The following is a 17,569-nucleotide window of genomic DNA, read 5'->3' as shown; positions in this document are numbered from 1 at the left end:
TGACGAGCCCCTGATCGAGGATGCCGGCTGGAGTGCAGGCCAGTTTGGTGCCCTCGGTCATGGGAAGTCTGCAATGCATTCTGCGGGAATGGTATAGACTCTTCTTCAACTAGCAATTATGGGTTATCAGTACTGTCCGTGCAACTTTTTTGACATAGTCCACTGGGTATTGAATGTCTTGCATGCCATTCGTAATGTGTTCGGAGACGGCTTAGAGACGAGCGGGACACGGACGAGGCTCGGGTTATTCTCCTCTGACTGCCACCATCTGAACACTCGCTCGAAATATGTATATTCTAACGAGACGGTGGCAAGGGTACTCAAAACCACAAGATATTCTGCCGTGTTCACTGTCGAGTATCTGATGAATCGCTCATGCTCACTAAGTTCCCTAAGTTTCTCTGTTCATTGTCCTGCATCGCCAATCCATCCCTGATCAACTATATGTTGGTGTGCCTAGCCTGTGTGCGCGGGTGGCATTCTCTATTTCCTCCGCCGTACACCAGACGCTTGAGTCAAGCAATCGACAACAGTATATCCTGGGTAAACAAGCAATCGTCAAACACGGGAGAGTTTTATTTCCAATGAATCGTGCATGAACGTCGACATTCCGGTCTGATGATCAGGTAGAATACAAATATTTGCGTTCGGTTCTCTCCTTCCCTGTAGGGGTTCCAGCACATTGGGCCGTCGTACTACGCTTGGAAGGCACGACTGTCCATTCCTTCCAAAAACGTACAGGTAGGCACAATAATCAATGGCAATCGGCTGTCTTTCTGTCTTTCACATACGCAACATGCCTCCACAGTCGCGTTCAGCATCCTCAACCATAACCCACTTCTGGATTGGCGTTTGCCTTCCGATAAAATGCTGGGGCGGCAGGTTGGCCGCCGCTTGTCGACGGGCGGTAGGCCGTTGATCGACCTCGGAGCCGGAACGCTTCCCAGAGTTACTGGGATGAGCTCTAAGTGGGAGCAATTACCTATGAATTAATCTGATCGCCTTTAGTGGCTACTGATTATACTACCTAAACCTGTTCCTACGGTTTATAATAGGACTTCAAATCGTTCGGGTAGATATCCAGTACTTATTTCTCTCCTATCTTTTACCATCACTAACCTGTATCTCCAGACTCTAGAGGCGGAAAAGCGCATCGATCGAACGGGGACAAGTCAGACACAGAGCCAGTAATTACTCTTGCACTAATCCATCATGTCGAAAGGCACACCAGGACCGCACACGCCCATTCGGAAACTTTCAAGCCTATTTTTTTCCACGGCCGGAAAGCAAGGAAGATACCCGAGAAAATGAGACAGGCCAGACTTCCTGGGTACATTGAGTCTGGTGAAGTTAAACTGTTGGCAATGGAGGTGGTGCTACGTGCCTGACACAAGACGAGACAGCACCTTCCGTACTTTATGTACTGCAACTGTGTACCCGACTCCTTGCCCTGAAACGAACGAAAATGAGTGAAAGGGTCCGAAGCCCCGGTACGTTTTTGCGAGTAGGGTTTGTTTGGCACGTGATCTCAAACGCGTTAGTTAAATCGTTTTCCTGCCAAAGCGACATATTCGGCGTCATGGGTTGACTTCGTCACCAGGGTTTGTTGCTTGGATTTCCAAGCAATCGGGCCATTGTTGAGCATGAAGAGGAAGCCGAACGTACTCCTTCGGTTGTCGGGATCCGCCGCATGATCGGAGTCGCTGAAGCCGATAAGTGTCGTCGGATCGTTGAAAGGTTCGCGATGACGAGGTCCAAAGGCAATGCCAAGACTTTTGGTGGCCTTGACGTATCGGAGAAGGTGTTCCGCCGCTCGGCAATGTTTGTGGCCGGGAGCACTGAGGAACTTCGAGCGAGAGCCGGGAAAGTGCGAAGGCGATATTAGGCCGTGTACACGACATGTAATATGTCACGAACCCAACCAACTCGCGGTACTTGGCATGGTCCGCGGGGGAAAGTTTTTCACGTTGCAGAGCCTCGCACAACTGCTCCTTGAGGTGCAGTGGGATGTTGACAGGAGCAGACTTGTGCATACTGAAGTGGGTGAGGATGCGCTCGGCATACGCGGACTGATGAAGAATGATCCTATTGCTAATTCGCTCAAGTTGAATGTTCAGGAATTGCGTCGCGAAGCCAAGATCGCGGGTGGTAAAGTTCTTCGCGAAATATCGAACGACGTCATCGATGAGGCGATCAGAGCCGGCAAGGAGGATGTCTTCGACGTAAAGGAGGAGAAAGACAGCTTGACCGTCTCGACGAAGAACAAAGAGATTGAAATCCGCCTCGCAGCAGACAAAACCGAAGTTGAGAAGCTTGGTACTGATCACACGCCACCAAATACGTGGAGCTTGCTTGAGGCCATAGAGGGACCTGCGGAGTCTCAAAACGCACCTGCGAACACTTGAGTGAAAGTCAAGAACTTAACAACCTGGAGGAGGACGCATGTACACCTCCTCATCCATGTCGTCGTAAAGAAAGGCAGTCATAACATCAACATGACGAAGAGACCAACGAAAGAAAGAGGCAAGAGCAATCAGCAAGCGACAGGTAATGAGTGAAGCAGTTGGGGCAAGGGCCTCAGAATATGTGTCTTCTGTCTGGAAATTGTTACAGATCACCAGCCGCGCTTTGTAGCGCACAGTGCCATCAACTTGAGTCTTTTTGCGGAACACCCATTTGCAAGGAATGATCGGCCGCTGACGAGAGGTATCATTTTCGACAGTGAAAGTTTTCATTTCTTAAAGTCTTGTCTACTCTTCGTGGATTGCCTTGATCCAGTGCCTAGAATCAGGAGCGCTCAGTGCTTCCCTCAGGGAGCGGTGGTCATCAGTGACAGGAAGAAGAACCCCATAAGAAGTGCCGTCCAGAGGGGTGTCCCCCTCTTTTTCAGTCAGGACCATTGCAAAAGTGTCAAGTATGGACGGCAGGCTCCCTCTTCCCTCGTCAGTGCCCGGTGGCCAGCCGGGCATCGGTCGCGATCTTTCACTCTCCACAAGAAAAGAAAATTCCAAAAGGTCCTGACAAGTGGTGTAGATCTCTCTCCTTTGAACGGGATGACCTAGCAATCCCGGCTGCTCCTCAGCAGCACTCAAATTGGCACTGGAATTTGGCTGCTCAGCAGCCCCAAGATCAAAGCGAACGCGATTGATAGGAGGAGAGTTCGACTGCTCAGCAGTTCCAACATCAGAATGAATGCGTTTGAGAGAAGGAGAGTTCGGCTGCGCAGCAATCCCAGAATCAAAACGAGTGTGCTTGTTGCCAGAAAGCTGCTCCTCAGCAGCACCAAACGGTGTCCGAAATGGCACTGGTCTGATAAATGTGGCAGACTGGTATCTCCAGACAGGTCCAGGAAAAAGAGTCTCATCGAATACAAGTTCGGAGCGAGAAGACATTTGCCGCGTACGAGTGACCATCACCTTGAAGATTTTGTTCGAATTTCATACGTACCCCATGAACAGGCAAAGTCGTGCCTGAGGACTCCACTTGCCTCGTTCCTCGGGAGGTACGCGAACATAGACGGCGCAACCAAACGGATGTAGACCCTTGTATCTTGGGAGTTGCCGATACCAGGCATAGTACGGAGAGCACTGGTACGGCTTCTGGCCAAACAATCCCACATTGGCTTCAGTCGGTAGATGATTGCGCACGAAGGTGGCGGCAGCAAGAGATTCGGCGACAAGGTAGGTCTCAGAACTGATCCCAGCTGCTGCGAGTTGTGACCTGGACATAGTTTTTATGACTGCAGCGACACGCTCCGTAATACCATTGTATTTGTGAGTCTTAGCGGGAGACACCTCGTGCTCAATCCCGCGCTCCTTAGGCATCGTGTCAACAAGTGCCCCGAGAAATTCGCCTCCTTGATCAGACCTAAAAGCGCTTAACATGGCAGCCAAACTGGTTGGTCAAGCGGTTGATGAGGTTTCTGAGTTCTCGCGCGATCACTGAGCTTTCTTTGGTCTTGGTAAAAGTGATCCAGGCATAGCGAATGTACTCATCGACCACGATCAACGCCCAATTGTTGCCTGCGGTGGACGTAGGAATGTTATGGAGATCCGCATGGAGAGATTCACCGCGTTGGGTTGCGCGAAAGCGTTGAGTTTCAGGAACATCATCAGACTTGAACAGACCAGCTTTGCATGGGGAACAAAGCGGCATTTGCTTAGGAATGGAGAGCCCAAGTAGATCCCCCACCAGACGGAGATTCGCGTGACCCAGGCGATAGTGCCATAGCTGAAGTAAATCGTGGTTGCAATAGGCACGCGAGACCACCATAGCCGCCGGAGGTAGCGGCGTAGAGGGTAATTCGGGAGTAAGCTTGAGCTCATAGAGGTTGATCTTCTGCCTTGTTCCGATTTTGCAACGCTTGCCGTCGAGCACAACAAAGCAGGCTAAACCCTGGAAGACGATTTCGACATTGTCCTAGGACAATGCCCCCACTGACAACAGGCTCACAGCCAGATCTGGGCAGTACCAGGCTCAGAGGGTTAGAGATTTTCCACCAAGAGTGAGAGAGAAAGTCCCACTGCCATAGGCGGGAATATGCTTGCCGTCGTCGAGAACGAGGAATCGTGGCTTTTCGAACTGGGTATAGGTGTGGAATATGTTCCGGTTGTTCGAGAAATGATGGCCCGCACCCGAGTCTAGCAGTCAAGTAGACCGCCGGCTAGATGACGAATTGGTGTAAGCGGCCATCGCCGCTAGGAAGCCCCAGCCAGCATTGTCAGTCTCGGTGTCAATATCATTGGCGCTCTGGGGAGTGGAATTGGACGTGGCAGCATTCATTCAATCCACCACGTTGGAGTATTGTCCTTTGGTGGAATTATTCATGATGAGTTCTTGCGCTACAAAAGGAGTCGCTAACAGTTTGAGTTCAAGTGTATATTCCGAATATTCCGTACAGGGAGTGTGTAACTGACCAAAACGTATGAGTAATGTTATTCAATTTTTGACAGTTCATCCATAGTATAGTACATCGTACTCTCTGACTGTAAGAAAAGCCAGCGGCACGTTAAGTGACTTAGGCACATCGTGAGGCGACATCTAGATCTCGAACAGTACAGTATCTTTACCCGGTTTGCTTTCTTCCGTCTTCTAGGTATCATATCTCATGACAAAAAAAACCAACAATTGCAAGAAAGAAGAGGCCATCACTCCACGGAGTTCGAGAACAAGAAACTCACAGACTCGCCGTTGTGGGTCCGTCGACATGCCTCAGCCAGGGTAGCACTGATGTCGATAGTTTCAATCTTAGGGCAGAGCGCCTTCTTCTCGGCGTGAGGCACAGTGTTGGTGACAACCAGCCGCTTCAAGCAGCTGTTGTTGACATTGTTGATGGCGTTACCAGAGAGAATGCCGTGAGTGACGATGGCATTCACCTCGCGGGCGCCGTGCTCCATAATTGTGTCGGCGGCCTTGACTAGAGTGCCACATGTGTCGGCCATGTCGTCGACGATGATGGCGATCTTGTCCTGGACATTTCCGACGAGGACCATCCGCGAGACCTCGTTGGGGCGTGGTCGCTCCTTGTGAATGAGAGCGAATGGCAGATCCAACCGGTCTGCAATGGCAGTTGCTCTGGAATAACACACAGGAAACGTCAGTCGATGAGTCCAAGTTTGCCATCCACCCATGGCCGAAGTGAACGAAATGGGCACAAGGGAGGTGGGTGGGGAGAAGAGGGGGAATACCGTTTTGCACCACCAGCATCCGGACTGACAATCACGCAGTTCTTCACATCCAGATTCTGGCGGATCCACTTGAGCATACTCGGTTCCGCATAGAGATTGTCTACGGGCACATTGAAGAAACCCTGGATCTGGCTGGCATGCAGATCCATAGTGATGACGTGTTGCGCACCGGCGATCGTCAGCATGTTCGCGACGAGTCGCGCCGTAATGGGAGCTCGGCTCTTGTCCTTCTTGTCTTGTCGGGCATAGAAGAAGTTGGGAATGACCGCGGTGATGCGGCGGGCCGAAGCCGTCTTGCAGGCGTTGATCATGATCAACAGCTCCATAAGGTCATCGTTGATGTTGTTGGGGCGAGTAGACTGTAGAATGAACACTAAGGCCGAATAACAGTACGAATTAGCACTGACCAAATTTCCTGTTTCCCCGGTTTTGTGGAAGGGCAGGCTCATAAGAGAAGGGGATCACGTACCATCTTCGTCTCGCACACTCTCGCCAATAGTCACACTTGTCTCTTGATTCGAATATTGCAACACCATAATCTTGGTCAACTCGATCCCGAGTCTGCAAACCCATCCGGGTGTTGGGTTTTAGCACGCCGTTGCTCTTCCTGAAATTCGCACATTTGATTCACTTCATGGTTCCTTACCGTTCAGCGACCAGTTTGGCCAGCTCCGGATGACTGTTACCAGTCAGGAGCTTTATCGAATTCGTATTGCCCGACATTGTTCCCGAAGTTGAGGGTGATCTGGGAAACGACTTGCGGTCTCCAGATCCAGACGAAAACTTTCGGCTTTGATCTTTCACATGGAGGGGCCGAAAATCGGGAATTTTTCTCACCGCTTTACTTACCGCCTTTATTTGATTGGTTAACTGCTTCACGAATTAGGGTTTTTTAGGGCAGATCAACTGGCTTGTCCAGAGTACTCTCGGAGATCAAAAAAGTCGAGTCACACAAGAGCACCAGAGCACCAGAACAAGAACCGCGTAGTTACTACTACTCTGTAGTTTAATAGTAATTTAATAGTAAACTCTGTGCAGCTAAATGACTGTTATCTCTTTGGGAGTAAGGCCTGTAGTTTCAATTTTACTATGTACTTATCACTTGATTCAGTCTTCGATTATCCACCAAAGAATCAGAATCATAGTGCATAAAATATTTAGCAAAGGACATGGCCACTTAAATCCTTAAGCGGATAGACATCATATTCCTACATTGTTAAAGCCGATGTGACAATTGTTAGGCAGATAACAACATCCGGGACCTTGATTCCGTTCCCGGCGGACGATTCGAAGGCACAAGGAGACTATGTGTAGAGAAGTCATTCATCGAGATTCAAATCATGGCGGGCTGCTTTTCTTTCCCTTGCATTTTAACCCTCGTAAACAAGAAAAAGAAACCCCACGTAATCCGTCTACATACAGGTCCGGTCACGCAAATGCAATAAAGATTGACGATTATTTCTTCATCGACGAAGCTCTCCGCTTGCGCAACTCCTGCTGCTTGGCCTTCTCCTCCTGGACACGGGTAGCAAGAAGCTTGGCGTACTCGTTGCTGTATGGACGTTAGCTTCAACATCATCAAATTTTAGACTACGGAAACATACGCAGCTTCCCGAGCAGCCTCGGCACGACGACGCTTGATGGCAATACGGCGGCGCTTGCGCTGCAGACGCTGAGGAGTCACCAGACGCTGAATCTTAGGAGCCTTGGTGTAGTCCTTCTTGCCCTCGCGGGTGACGGTGCGGCGGATGACGAACTTGCGGACATCATCCTTCTTGTCCAGGCCGAAGAATCGTCGGATCTTGGTGGCACGCTTGGGACCCAGCCGCTTGGGAACCACGACGTCGGTCAGTCCGGGAATGTCCTGCTCGCCCTGCTTGATGATGCTGAGGGCAATCACGGACAGATCCGGCCCGGTGATCGCACCACGGACACTCTTGCGCTTGCGCTCGCCATCACGACGGGGGCGGTAGCAGCTGTGGCCGTCACTGAGGAGGAGCTTGACACGGTGCGGCAGGAGGACTGGAATGTTATTAGTTCGATCTCTGTTTCGAGGTCTTCGGCGGTGTCTGTTATTTTCAATCGTTACATACCACCCTGCTTCATGGGGAAACCTATCATAAATCCATCAGTAATCCGATCCCCAGCCATTCCATAATGACAAAATGTAGCATACCCTGCTTGTCGTTTCCACCAGTGATCTTGAACAGGTAGCCCTTGAATTCCTCGCCGAGAGCGTCACCAGAAACCTGCAAGCCACGGCAAAAGCCTCCCATCAGCCGATTGTTCCTTCTCCCGCACCGTCGAGAAAACTGACCTCCGAGCCCATGCGCTTCTCCATCAGCGCACGGAGCTTGCGCTCATCGTCGATTTCGATGAGCTTCTGCGACCCATTGGCCGGGTACGAAATGTTGAGCTTCATCTTGCCGAATTCTGTGCCGCGGTCAAGACGACGGAGGCAGGTGTGTCGGCGGTCGTCGTTGTGGTCGGTCGGTCGAAGATGAACTCTTTTCGATGCGCGGCCCCTTGTGTGGGAGCAAAATTCGGGTTGTGGATAAGGCCGTCTTAGCGAGGATTTGCTCGTTTGTGCGCGCTAAACTTTTTGTGGTTAGATCGCGTAGAATGGGTCTAGATTGCCTATATGAGAAAAGCGTATGAGCAATCTTGGCCCAGTCACGTGACTATTACGTGCGAGTACAGTATTCATCTTGGGGATGAACTCAGAAATCCTCTTTCTACCTCTCTCAAAACTCGAGTTAGAGCCATTTTCATAGCTTCTGTTATTTCACTTCAATGCTATCTCGATTTTACGTTCTGTGATATGTAGTTTCGAATCTGGAAATTGTAGTGGAATTGAATCCTGATTGGTTGATGACTGGCAGTTGCCGAACTTGGCAGCGTAACATGCGACCAACTCGCCGGCGTCATGATTACATAATATATGCCAACGAAATCACGTTAGTGCATTTTCATGTGTCAGCACAGATCGGCCAATCAACGTTCGTCCATTGGTCGAATTGTCCAGCAGTCGGTTCAATGATGTCAACCTTCAACATTGGTTCAGTCAGGAAGCTCCTCGTATGATTTCCCGTTTCAGTTCCTGTTTGTGCTGAGCTTCGCCCTGCTCTTTCTAGATCGCCTACCGGAAGGAGTGTCTGCGTCGAGACCGCCTATGTGACTTGCCTAACCCGTATCCGTAGTTATGGGCTCAATGATTGCCGTAGAGTCGTCTCCATTGTCGTGGAACTGGGACTCCCAAGGGCTCTGACGGAACGGCACAAAGAAAGTTTAAAGATCAAACATTTCCATATCCCTCGTATGATGATACTTCCAGTGTGATCGTATTTCCATAATCGTTCAAAGACAAAGAATCGATTCATCCCCGTACCGGGAGTTTGGATAGGGTCCGAACCCCAGAGATGCGCTTTGACTCGATGGTAAATGTGTTGGGGGTGCTGGCAGTATGCTCGATGCTGCTGATGACTGCATGGCTCGTCACGTCAGGTAATATCCTGTCCACCACCATCTTCAGGAGTCGCAACGGGGCAGCACAAGAGATCGAATTGGTGGAGGCGTCTATGGGACCTGTTGCGCGACCTCTCCCTCTGGAGGCTTTCGAAGTCAAAGACACCTTTGAGCATCGGTTGGTTGTCTTTGGTGATTCGTGGAGTGTTAGCCAGTTTAGGCATAAGGGACAAGGAATAGCGTGGCCAGAGCAGCTCTGTATCGAGGTACTTTCGGGACATTCTGAGGTCCACAGTTAGTTTACATGAGCTCGGGACGCTGACATGATATTAGCTTTCCTGCCAGGTGGACAACTTCGCAGAAGTAGAGGTTCCATCTGCTGGCATATTCTCCGGTTGCGTGGTCAACAACACAGAACTTCGCCAGTTCCAGCCAGTGGAGGAGCGCCTGCGGCCGCCACTCCATGATCTAGGGGACCAGACTGAGCGGTGGTTTGCAGGTGAGGAACGCATCATCCAAAACATATCGCGCAATGACTTGGAGTTGCGTCTCAACAGGACTACCTTCGCACTCTCCTTTGTCCTGTGGGATCTATGGAAGTTTATTGGAAAGAACTTGTCGACCGTCGATGAATCTATCAGGCGCAGTATTGATACCATCTTCGAGAGGTTGGACGTCCTCTCAGATCGGTTGGGATCGAATGATCTGAGGATCATCTTGATGATGTCAATCGACCCTACCTTCTTGCCAGCGTTCAGACCTTGGCTGCGAGAACAGAAAGCAATTGTTCCGCTGGTGGAAGACTGGAATCAGAAACTTGTCCGTAAGGCGGAAGCATGGAATCGCGGCACCTTGTTTATTTTCGACACCAACCGTTTCTTCTTGAACCAAATCCGCCAGTGGCAGTATTCTGTAATGGGCTTGACGGACCCTCGTGAACTGGCAATGAATGACAGCCCTGGATGGGAAAATGTTGAGAGTCCTTGTCTCCCAAGTACCCGGCAGCTGGTTGGCTCAATTCACGAGTCCTGCGATAACCCCGACCAATATCTCTTTTGGTAAGTCCATCGCACAAACGGGCGCAATGATGATCTGCACGCCACTGGCGCACAGACTTCACTTTGCTTTTTGTTTTCGCATGGTTAATACGATTGTCCAGGGATGATATGCATATTGGTCCATCAGCGCATCGCAAACTGGGGTCAGAGATCTATCACGGCATCCGGGATCTATGGCTTATTTAAGTGCGACAAGAGACCTGCATGGCCGTAAGACCTGCGCCGACACCATAGGAGGGATTCACGAGGAGGCAAACGGGAACATTGTTCGGCTAATTCAACAGTTTTTCTGTCCAGTATGGAGTACGTATTGGCTCAAATACGAACAGTTCACGAGTCACCCAGAAATGGCCGTGTGTCTATCTACCGAGGAGGGGCCCTTGGGGTCCGAGAGCAAGCGTTCTGTCCGTACACATCATTTTCCTCTCCATATCCCCCTACCTAACGAAGTGTACTCTGGTCGTAGCTGCGGTTGAATCTGCAAGGGAAGGGATTTTTCCGCCGACAACACTGGAATGCTGCAAACCAGGCTTACATGTAAATGCCACAGAAGGTGTCACAACTCTGGAGTCTTGATGCAATTCCGAACTTTGGACAATGACCCAGTATTCTGGTCAACTTCGGTTTCGAGAAGCAGGTTCGATGCAAGAAACAATACGTTGAGGAACTACCGAAGATCACAAAAGAGGAGCTCGTTTGTTTCAGGAATGTAGTAGATCCGATGATCCGATGAGGGGTCCAGGCAGCTCTGATGCTGCATCGTGTCGCATGCCCGCATCCGGTGCAGATCCAAACATGCTCTCTAAACAAAGAAAAAGAAAAAGTCAGGACAGGTTTAAAAAAAGAGAGATTCATAAAACGAAGAAGAGAAAAAGACCAACCCCGATGACGAAGACGAAACAATCGGTTTATTATTCTTTCTCCTAAGGGTTCAGTTTTGTGTCCCAGAGCCGATGAATCTGAGGCCGATCCTTGAATGACATCAGCCTCGGACTCATCCTTCTATTCAACCACCTGGATTCAGGAACTATTAATATTCTAAACAGAAGAAGACGAAGAACGGATGAAGAAAACGCCTTTGGCCTGAGTGCAAGACCGTTGTGTTGGAATGGGTCGGAAAGAGGACTTCAGACACAAAGAGACAGCGACCTCGTCTGGCCGGAAAAGAACAAAATTGTTCACAACTCCTGGTACATATTGAAAGCCAGAGACAAAGAAACCACGATGCGCATCGATTGATTGATTGACTGCTTTGCCTCGTCCAGAGCGTCGTGGATCTTGTTATTGTTTGGCTGACCGGTTGTTACCTCGGTGTTTTGGCTTGATATACGACTACATGTTCGATGCAGCCGTGTTGCGCTCCATGCATAGTGCAGCAAGTGATCGATTGATGCGCCCGACAACCGAGTTCTTCTCTGCTTGCGACGTGACATCCAAACATCTTCTCGGTGCTCGTCCTTGTCCAGATCGATCTCGTTAATCCGTCGCCTATATACCCCATCGCACTACGATTGCCAAATGGTGTTCGACAGAGTCCTTCCGAGGCCAGCGGCTCTCTACGATGAGACCAACACCCGAATCCATGGCCCCAGCAGCTTGCTGGATCATAAAATTATGAAGGATCCTGTCGCAAAGGCCTCGTCGCAGCGTCCTGAGTCCGAGAGCTGCTCATCTGGCCTTGCCCAGATGCAGCTTAGTTCCTTGAATCGGGAACGGTTTACGCAGAACCACGGCGCCGAATCGTCACCTCATCTCGATAATAGCCTGGGGAAGCGGGACAAAACTTCCCCGCCATCGTCGGGTCGAGAGCAGTCCCCCATTCCTAGCCCGATAAAGTCCGCGCCGCCGAGGACGGACTCTGGGGTTCCATTTTGCCTGTGTCAGCCAGACCCGAAGATTCCCCGGCCACGGAACGGTAGATTTCTCTTTCCGGTCATTGTTTCGGGAGTTGTCATTGCTGACCATGCTTCAGCTTTCATTCTATTTCGTCAGCATTATCAGGCCTCCGTTGTGGCTCAGAATCCAGGGCTGGCCAATCCTGAGATTTCTAAGATTATCGGCGAACAGTGGAGGGCGCTGCCGAACGACATTAAAGAGCAGTGGAAAGCACTTGCTGAGGTACTCTCTGAGACCCCCTAATCAGAGGACATCAGAAACTGATTTCCCACCAGGCAGAGAAAGCCCGACATCAACAGCAGTACCCCGATTATCGGTATCAACCGCGGAGAGTGGGCCGCGATGGGTATCTGCGCCACGGAAATGGCACCGACGCAAATGGCAGCCAGAACGGATCGTCTATCTGCAGCCGTTGCGGTGGACGTCCGATGAACCCTCCTTCAACACCAAATACACCCATCTTGGGGCCGTTGTCAAGCCGATCGTCCCATGCTGAGCCGACAACATCCGCACATAATGGTGTATCCAATCGTAACATGAGACCAAACGGGCGTAGGGACATCTTGACGCATGACAGCGTCGATCCTCGGCGCCGTGCCTCACTTCCCGATTGGAACCAAACAGAGGCAGAATCGGCCGACACCAAGCGGCGACGACTCAACCGTGACACTTTGCACCGTCAGAGCATTTCGGATCCGGTGTCGCATTCAATCTTGTCCCCGCGGCAGTCGTATTCGTCCACGCAGAGCACCAGAGCACGCCGGCCAGAAGAGAGTGCCACGCCTTATGATCCTAGCTTGACCCTTCCGCCGCTAAAGAACAGCGGTAACACACCCAGCAAGAAGGCCCAGGATGATGTTGAGGCAATGGTAATGAGCCTACCAGTTCTATATAGAATAAGAGCCTTGGCGAAGATCTCTCCGCCGCTGGCTCGAGGTCCCAATGGGCCGCCGAGAGGTGCTGTGATTGCTGTCGAGGGTCAAGAGTCGACCCTGGTTAACACGATACTAAAGCATCTTGGATCTCTCCTAATCAAAGATGGGAACTACGCTGTTCGTGTTTTCGAAGGACCTGATATTCGGTCTCAGGGGTCGAAGTCAGGACAAATGGGCGATGCCACTTTAGACTACTTAAACGTGATTTCGGCCTGGCATCGGATTTCCAACGAGATCGTCCAGTTTGTCAGCTCGAAAGCTCCGCGAACTGATTCCCATGCGTCCGAAGATGACAATACAGCTGCTCATCAGCCGGATCAGGACTCGACTCGAAAGGACTCTAAATCTCCTCGAACACAGTCCAACGGTAGACCATCATCCGACCAACAAACGAAGGGAGCAGCCAGTCCTCTTCCAGTCGCCTTAGTCCCACGCTATCAGCTTACCACTGCCGATGCCTTTGCCTGTTCCACGCCCATCAGCGATTGCTATGCTCCCATTGACCATTGGCAGTGGATGGCTTCGCTGTGGCGGGCCTGTGTTGGCCCCGACATTACCATCCACATCCGGGAGTGTGATCAATCTGAGTTGGATCAATATGGACCAGGAAATCCTGTGGAAATCCGTCTGAACGATGCCCGTACGCTCATTGTTCGCCGCGCTCGTGACTCACCAAGGGAGATCGAAGAGAAAGCACTGCGGCGAATCGGCTTTGAGATTGAAGACTACCTTCGGGGATGAAGTTTGAGTATGATCATGGTAAACGATTACATTGTTTCATTCGCTTCCAGGGTTAAAACTTAATGGATCAATACCAATAGCCTATCCCGTCAGCCTGGTAGGCAAGTTAGGGTTTAGGGTCTGCGTATTCGTAGACCTGGCCAAAGACGCCAAGAGATCTGATCCATCACGCTGAGCCGCCAAATTAGTCAGCGTAAGGCTCTCTATATCGGCCAATCAGGTCCTGAGTTTCTCAACTCCCATTCCGAGTTCCATAGTAGTCCTAACCCAGCCGTCTAATTGCCCGGCGGTATGGACAGATTGTGTAAGTAATCATGGCTCCTCAAGCCCAAGGTCGCGGGGGCGGCCGATTTGTGGCAGCTGCCGAATACATCCCGGTTGGTGTCCTGAGAAAAGTCGCCGGACCGTTCCCGGATGCGGAACTGGCCGGGCTGGAGAAGCACGGCTGGATCAGATGCGAATGGCAAGATGGCACAGAGTCGCCATCGTTTGCTCGCGTCTATGTACTGCCCAATGACGTCGCGCGCAATGCGATTCCACGAGATAGCACCTCGCTTAGACGGGCGTTGAAAGTGGTCATGTCCGTAGTCGACAGATCGCCCGGAGCCTGGGAGGGAGACTTCAGTCATGACGCGGAGCCCGGCAACCAGGGTGCAGGAGATGAACAGTCTCTTTGGTATATATTCAACACTTTGGACAACCCAGATGCCCAGGTTGATGAAGTGCGTGATTGTTATGGGCGAGAGGCGATGCAGAAGATTCTCGCAAGCACAAGTGGCACCCCTTTTGATGATTCTCAGGGCGTTGACGGCCTAAGGACTGCGCTTTACCCTTTTCAAGCTCGTACGGCAGCTACAATGATTCGGAGAGAGGTCCAGCCCAGGCAGATGCTGGATCCTCGCTTGCAAGTGTGTCGTACGCCGACGGGTCAGGAGTACTACTATGACAAGGAAGAAGGAAATATCTTTCGCGAGAAGAAGCTGTACTCGGAGGCTTGTGGAGGTGAGTATATTTAACTATTTCCGTACCAGATTCAGCCATTGATCCATCATTGTAGGGATTCTTGCTGAGACTATGGGTTGTGGGAAGACTTTGATATGTTTGGCGGTCATCTTGGCTACTCGCGGCCATGTTCCGAGAATTCCAATCGAGTATATGGAGTCATGCCCTACTCGCTCACGCACCGGATCATTGATGGACATGGCTGCCTCTACGGCTGGCCGATTTTCTGTGCCCTGGGAGACTCATTTTCGGAAGTTGAGCCAAGCTGGTTTCAGCTTTGATCGTTGCATTCAGGCGTGTGAGAGGAATCGCGGTCAATACACAATCCATCCTCCACCATCGAGGTACCAAAGCCGAGAGGGATGGAGAATGCGACCGCAACCAACCCATCTCGTACTCAATTCAGGAACCATTATCGTCGTACCTCAAAATCTTGTGGACCAGTGGTTGTCACAAATTGAAATGCACACGTCCGGTCTCCGAGTTCTTGTCCTTCGTTCGAAGGAAGATAAGACTCCCTCTGCGGAGGAGCTTCTACGCTATGATGTGATTCTGTTCTCCCGAACTCGCTTCGAAAAAGAGGCCGGTGATGCCGAAGCCAGTCCTGCTTTGACGGTGACCGGCGAATCGCCGCTGAAAAAGTTCCACTGGCTGCGCATCATTGTAGACGAAGGTCATAACTTTGCCGGTCATGGCCACAAAACGAATGCTATTCACATGCTCGACCAGCTGCATGTGGAACGGCGATGGATTGTTTCCGGAACTCCTTCAACGGGGCTTTATGGCCTTGAAATGAGCTTGGCGTCTTTGGAAACTCTGTCTGACGATAAAAAACTACCCGGCGACGTAGCGTCATCCGTACTGCAGTCACGAAAACGGACAGAGTCATTGGCTGAAGAACTAAAAGATCTGGACAAGTTGCGGCTCGTCGTCGTTGAGTACCTCAAGTTGCAGCCATGGTCGAACTCTCGCAACAGCGACCCGGCAAACTGGGCGAAGTACATCAAACCCGTGGGCCCCGACGGCAAACGGAGGAAGTCGCCTTCACTGAGAGCTGTTCTTCAAGGTCTCGTTGTCCGGCACCGACTGGAGGTCATTGACCGTGAGATACCTCTGCCGAGACTGCATAACTCAGTGGTCCGCCTTGAGCCTACATTCTACGACAAGCTAACTATAAATCTGTTCTTGTTGTTCCTAACGGTCAACGCTGTCACGTCCGAGCGTCAGGATCAAGACTATATGTTCCACAGTCGGAATCGAAAATATCTAAGTCAGGTCATCAACAACTTGCGACAGGCTGGTTTCTGGTGGACAGGGTTTCAGACGGAACACATCGAGTCAACAGTCGAGCTGGCCTCGACATACCTGGCGAAAAATCGAGACCGAATGTCTGCCGAGGACACCGAGCTGTTGATGGATGGCTTGAGAATTGGACGAATGGCTCTCAGCTGCAAGAGCTACATGGCCTTTTGCCGCTTCCATGAGCTCGGCGTATACCTGCAAGATTTCCCTGAAAATGCTCGTGCGCTGTGGAGTCTCATCCCTGATGAGAGCACAGATAAGCCTCTGCTTCTTGGGATATCTGAGGCACGGTTTGCTCAAAAGTTTGTAACCTCGCATCTCACTGCCGATGACCCCGCGGAAAATCTCGCCGGTGAAGGCATTGTGGCCCGTCGCAAGATTCTAGATCGGACGGGAAACAAGTCCTCCACAAACGGCACAAACGGTCAAGTTTCTGTAACTGCTGATAACCTTACTCCAAGAAACAAGCCTGAAGAACACAAATCCTCAAGGAAGTCCTTCTCCAAGGGCCTGACGAAACGACTACCAGCCGAGTCACCGCTTTCGCGGACAAAACTCCTTGCTACAGCCTCTGCGAAACTCACGTATCTGCTGGACAGGGTTCAGGAACTACATAAGGAGGAAAAAATCATCATCTTCTATGAGAACAATAACACCGCATTCTGGATTGCGGAAGGCCTGGAGCTGCTTGGCATCGACTTCCGTATCTACGCTGGCTCGTTGAAAACTTCACTGAAGACAGAATACCTGCAGCTTTTTGAGGACGGCGACAGCGTTCGGGTTTTACTTCTAGACTTGAGACAGGCTGCCCATGGACTGCACATCGCCCGCGCGTCTCGGGTGTTCATAGTAAATCCAATTTGGCGACCGAATGTGGAGAGTCAGGCGATCAAGCGCGCTCACCGTATCGGTCAGAACAGACCGGTGTTCGTCGAGACTCTGGTTCTCAAGGACACCCTGGAGGAGAAGATGCTGCGGAGACGACAAGAGATGACCAGCTCTGAGCTGCGGCATGCAGAGAAGGACATGCTGGATGACCCGACGATGAGCGCAATCATTCAGCACGAACGGTTTATTCCATTGCCAGACGACGGAGATAACGCGCAACCAGCCTTCCTTCGAGAAGCTGTGGGGTTCTTTGACCGCCACGAGCTTCCGATCCCGGACGATCATGCGGACATGCCAGCAGCATCGACGACACCTATGACACCGAAAACACCGACTAAGCGCAAGTCAGTTCGGTTCAGCTCTGAGTCACTGACCAAGAAGCTTTCGCCTTGGACGCCGCCGACCCCCGCGAGTGTGACAAAGAACGGTGGTGAAGAGCCTGTGAAGAGCTTATTTGGTGGATGATTGTTTTGATACCTGTGTTGGGAGGATATTGTATATACCCTTGGGATGGGAGCTATTGTTTGACATTGCAGGACTTGGTTTGAATTTCAATTATTGGATTGTCAAGAAGGAAGGATTGATTTGGGCTAGA

At 51.0% G+C, this 17,569-nt stretch overlaps 7 protein-coding genes across 7 annotated transcripts; 4 read left to right on the top strand and 3 right to left on the bottom strand.

Moving 5' to 3' along the window:
• Positions 1 to 1,537: 1,537 nt before the first annotated feature.
• On the bottom strand, positions 1,538 to 3,824 carry VTN49DRAFT_650 (uncharacterized protein; the record flags this gene model as incomplete). Its single annotated transcript, XM_069414666.1, has 3 exons — positions 1,538 to 1,838; positions 1,918 to 2,391; positions 3,448 to 3,824. The coding sequence occupies 3 exons, from the start codon at positions 3,822 to 3,824 to the stop codon at positions 1,538 to 1,540; spliced, it is 1,152 nt and encodes a 383-aa protein (XP_069271010.1).
• Positions 3,825 to 5,147: 1,323 nt separating this feature from the next.
• VTN49DRAFT_649 (uncharacterized protein) lies at positions 5,148 to 6,410 on the bottom strand (the record flags this gene model as incomplete). Its single annotated transcript, XM_069414654.1, has 4 exons — positions 5,148 to 5,574; positions 5,688 to 6,060; positions 6,157 to 6,248; positions 6,334 to 6,410. The coding sequence occupies 4 exons, from the start codon at positions 6,408 to 6,410 to the stop codon at positions 5,148 to 5,150; spliced, it is 969 nt and encodes a 322-aa protein (XP_069271009.1).
• Positions 6,411 to 6,776: 366 nt separating this feature from the next.
• On the top strand, positions 6,777 to 7,132 carry VTN49DRAFT_648 (uncharacterized protein; the record flags this gene model as incomplete). Its single annotated transcript, XM_069414643.1, has 2 exons — positions 6,777 to 6,831; positions 6,933 to 7,132. 2 exons carry the CDS (start codon positions 6,777 to 6,779, stop codon positions 7,130 to 7,132), a joined length of 255 nt encoding a protein of 84 aa, XP_069271008.1.
• A 10-nt stretch (positions 7,133 to 7,142) lies between these two features.
• On the bottom strand, positions 7,143 to 8,109 carry VTN49DRAFT_647 (40S ribosomal protein eS6; the record flags this gene model as incomplete). The annotated part of the gene is made up of 5 exons (XM_069414632.1): positions 7,143 to 7,239; positions 7,292 to 7,709; positions 7,781 to 7,801; positions 7,864 to 7,936; positions 8,005 to 8,109. The coding sequence occupies 5 exons, from the start codon at positions 8,107 to 8,109 to the stop codon at positions 7,143 to 7,145; spliced, it is 714 nt and encodes a 237-aa protein (XP_069271007.1).
• A 997-nt stretch (positions 8,110 to 9,106) lies between these two features.
• On the top strand, positions 9,107 to 10,396 carry VTN49DRAFT_646 (uncharacterized protein; the record flags this gene model as incomplete). The annotated part of the gene is made up of 3 exons (XM_069414621.1): positions 9,107 to 9,418; positions 9,486 to 10,210; positions 10,312 to 10,396. 3 exons carry the CDS (start codon positions 9,107 to 9,109, stop codon positions 10,394 to 10,396), a joined length of 1,122 nt encoding a protein of 373 aa, XP_069271006.1.
• A 1,332-nt stretch (positions 10,397 to 11,728) lies between these two features.
• VTN49DRAFT_645 (uncharacterized protein) lies at positions 11,729 to 13,782 on the top strand (the record flags this gene model as incomplete). The annotated part of the gene is made up of 3 exons (XM_069414610.1): positions 11,729 to 12,125; positions 12,183 to 12,328; positions 12,382 to 13,782. The coding sequence occupies 3 exons, from the start codon at positions 11,729 to 11,731 to the stop codon at positions 13,780 to 13,782; spliced, it is 1,944 nt and encodes a 647-aa protein (XP_069271005.1).
• A 314-nt stretch (positions 13,783 to 14,096) lies between these two features.
• On the top strand, positions 14,097 to 17,439 carry VTN49DRAFT_644 (uncharacterized protein; the record flags this gene model as incomplete). Its single annotated transcript, XM_069414599.1, has 2 exons — positions 14,097 to 14,784; positions 14,840 to 17,439. The coding sequence occupies 2 exons, from the start codon at positions 14,097 to 14,099 to the stop codon at positions 17,437 to 17,439; spliced, it is 3,288 nt and encodes a 1,095-aa protein (XP_069271004.1).
• Positions 17,440 to 17,569: the final 130 nt, after the last annotated feature.

This window comes from Thermomyces lanuginosus, assembly GCF_041956635.1.
Source record: "Thermomyces lanuginosus strain ATCC 200065 unplaced genomic scaffold VTN49scaffold_19, whole genome shotgun sequence".
NCBI lineage: Eukaryota > Fungi > Ascomycota > Eurotiomycetes > Eurotiales > Trichocomaceae > Thermomyces > Thermomyces lanuginosus.
Note: the sequence above shows the minus strand (reverse complement) of the source record. Positions and strands in the feature narration are given on the sequence as shown.